Source organism: Neopelma chrysocephalum, unplaced genomic scaffold (genome assembly GCF_003984885.1).
Source record: "Neopelma chrysocephalum unplaced genomic scaffold, ASM398488v2 Primary Assembly neopelma1_114237, whole genome shotgun sequence".
NCBI classification, from domain to species: domain Eukaryota; kingdom Metazoa; phylum Chordata; class Aves; order Passeriformes; family Pipridae; genus Neopelma; species Neopelma chrysocephalum.
In genome coordinates, this window is record NW_020928632.1 from 1 (window position 1) to 2643 (window position 2643).

General features: G+C 65.2%; 1 protein-coding gene across 1 annotated transcript; it reads left to right on the forward strand.

Annotated features, from left to right (window-relative positions):
* The first annotated feature begins 516 nt into the window (after window positions 1-516).
* Window positions 517-1853, forward strand: LOC113962163 (receptor tyrosine-protein kinase erbB-2-like). Its single transcript, XM_027672963.1, has 3 exons — window positions 517-667; window positions 783-1050; window positions 1149-1853. The coding sequence occupies exons 1-3, from the start codon at window positions 524-526 to the stop codon at window positions 1463-1465; spliced, it is 729 nt and encodes a 242-aa protein (XP_027528764.1). The 5' UTR covers window positions 517-523; the 3' UTR covers window positions 1466-1853.
* Window positions 1854-2643: the final 790 nt, after the last annotated feature.

Sequence of the window (2643 nt, forward strand, 5' to 3'; positions counted from 1 at the left end):
GGCAGGGGACATGGGGACACCCTGGGGACACGGGGACACCATGGGGACACATGATCATGGTGAAATGTACAGACAGGGACACCATGGGGACACAGGGACACCCTGGGGACACATGGTCATGGTGAAACGTTCAGGCAGGGTACATGGGGACACCCTGGGGACACCCTGAGGACACATGGTCATGGTGAAATGTACAGGCAGGGGATGCAGGGAGGGGACATGGAGGCAGCACAGGGACACATGATCAGAAGGAGGGGACAGGGACATGGGGGCCCTGACGGTAGATATCCTGACGGTGCCCTGCTCTCCAGGCTGGATGATCGACTCCGAGTGCCGGCCCAAGTTCCGGGAGCTGGTCACCGAGTTCTCCCGCATGGCCCGGGACCCCCAGCGCTTTGTGGTCATCCAGGTTTGTGGGTCCCCGGGGGTCCCCAGGGGTCCTGTCACCCCTGCCAGCGCCCCAGGGTGGGCACTGACCCGTGTGTCCCCCCCCCAGAATGACTTGGTGGGGCTGCCAGGCTCCATGGACAGCACCTTCTACCGGGCGCTGCTAGAGGAGGAGGACATGGACGACCTGGTGGACGCCGAGGAGTACCTGGTGCCTCACCACGGCTTCTTCAGCGCCGACACCTCCACCACCTACCGCAGCCGCATCTCCTCCATGCGGGTACGAGGGTGGGCTGGGGGCAGGGAGGGACCCCCCGCTCCTGGCACAGCCATGGGGTGACCCCACGGGACAGGGACAATCCTCGGGGTGACTCCATGTCCTCTCCCACTCCCAGAGCACGGCGGAGTCTCCGGCCAAGGTGGAGGAAGGCGAGGGCTTGTCCTCCTTCCCCTTCCCTGCCCAGGGCCTGGTGGAGGGGCCGGAGAGCCCTGTGCCCGAGGTGCCAGAGGGGGATGGGGGGGTCAAGGCGGCCCTGCAGAGCCCCCCGGGGCGGGAGCCCGGCCCCCTGCCCCGGTACAGCGAGGATCCCACCGGGCTGGTGGCCGAGGACAGCGAGGACCCCGAGGGCTTCACTGCCGTGGCCCCCCACAGCACCATGCCAGGTAGGGAGGGCACGATGGGACCCTCAGGTGGGTGGGGAGGGTGTGTCTGCCTCTCCCGTCCCCCTCAGGGGGTCCCTGACATGTCTCTCGCCCCACAGAGTACGTGAACCAGGCCGGGGAGCGTCCCCCCCGCGCGCCCCCGTCCCCACCGGACAAACCCAAGGGGCACCAGGGCAAGAACGGGCTCATCAAGGACCCCAAGCTCCCGTTCCCGGGGCCCTTCAGCCACGCCGTGGAGAACCCCGAGTACCTGGCACCGCCCCCCGGGCCCTTCAGCCAGGCCTTCGACAACCCCTACTACTGGAACCAGGACCCCCCCAAGGGCGGGGGGCCCGAGGGCGGCCCCGGTGTGACACCCACGGCCGAGAACCCCGAGTACCTGGGCCTGGCCGGGCCCGACGCCGCCGCTGTGTGAGACCCCCCCCCAACTTCGCCGAGGCAGCTCAGGGAGGGACGAGCCACGGCCACGGGGCTGGGCACTGTCCCCTCTGCCCCCCAGGGGTGGCCGCGGCCACGCAGGGCTGGGAGAGCCCAGGACGCTGAGGGACAGCAAGGTGTGGGGACAGAGGGGTCCCCCGCGGTGACCCCCACGCCGGGGGTTGCCCGGATGGTGCCCCAGGGAAGGACAGACTGGCACCGTCACCCCACCCACTGCAGGGCTGTCCCCGTGTCCGTGCCACCGCCGGGGACACACGGACTTGCACTGAGAGCAGCTGGACGCCGGGCGTGTCCCGGCTCCCCCGGGATCCTTTGGAAGCCCCGGGATGTATATTTGAGGATTGTACATTGGTTGTTTTTTTCTACTCCCCTTGTCCGTGTGGTTCCCTCCTCTTCGTCAGATCCAGCCTCATCTCCTGAGGACCAGAACATCCCTTGCCTTCCCCTTTCCTCCCCTTCCCTTTCCCTCCCCTTCCCTTCCTCTCTACTCCCCTTGTCTGTTTGATTCCTCCTTTTCCATCAGATTCAGCTCCATCTCCTAAGAACCAGAATGTTCCTTTCCTTTCCTCTTTCTCTCCCCTTCTTTTCCTTTTTCTTTCCCCATCCCTTTTCCCTTCCCCTCCCACCACTTGCCTGAAGGGTAAAATTCCTGATCCCACTGACCCTGAGCAGGGCACGGGACCTGTGTCCCAACCCCATGTCCCAAGGGACACAGAGGAGCCACATTCTCCATCCTTTATTCCACACGCTCCATCCTTTATTCCACACCCTCCATCCTTTATTCCACACATTCCATCCTTTATTCCACATGCTCCATCCTTTACTCCGCCCCGGCCGTTGGGTTTATACATAGTATAGAATAAATAGGGGGCCCCCTGCCCCGAGGCCAAGGGCAGGGTCATTCCAGGCAGGAAGCAGGAGCCTGGGAATGGGGAGGGGGGAGGGACAAACACACCCGTGGCTGGGCTGGGGCTGCCATGGCCGGGAGGGCCCCCCTGCCCCCGCCCGGGTTAAACAGTGACAGAGCTGTTTAATCCTTAACCAACCCCAGGAAAGGCCCAGCCAGTGGATTTCCCTCTGGAATTCGCCTCCTGGGAGCTGCAGAGACCCCCCCCCCAACACCCGTCCTGGCCCCCCTGCTCACGGGGGGCCCCA

What these genes read in the sequence shown, in the direction of transcription:
- LOC113962163 (XM_027672963.1), top strand. Translation starts at nt 524, where the DNA reads ATGGACAGCACCTTCTACCGGGCGCTGCTAGAGGAGGAGGACATGGAC. An exon ending in GCCGCATCTCCTCCATGCGG is followed by an intron (nt 668 to 782) that starts GTACGAGGGTGG and finishes TCCCACTCCCAG; the next exon opens with AGCACGGCGGAGTCTCCGGC. An exon ending in CCCCCACAGCACCATGCCAG is followed by an intron (nt 1,051 to 1,148) that starts GTAGGGAGGGCA and finishes CTCGCCCCACAG; the next exon opens with AGTACGTGAACCAGGCCGGG.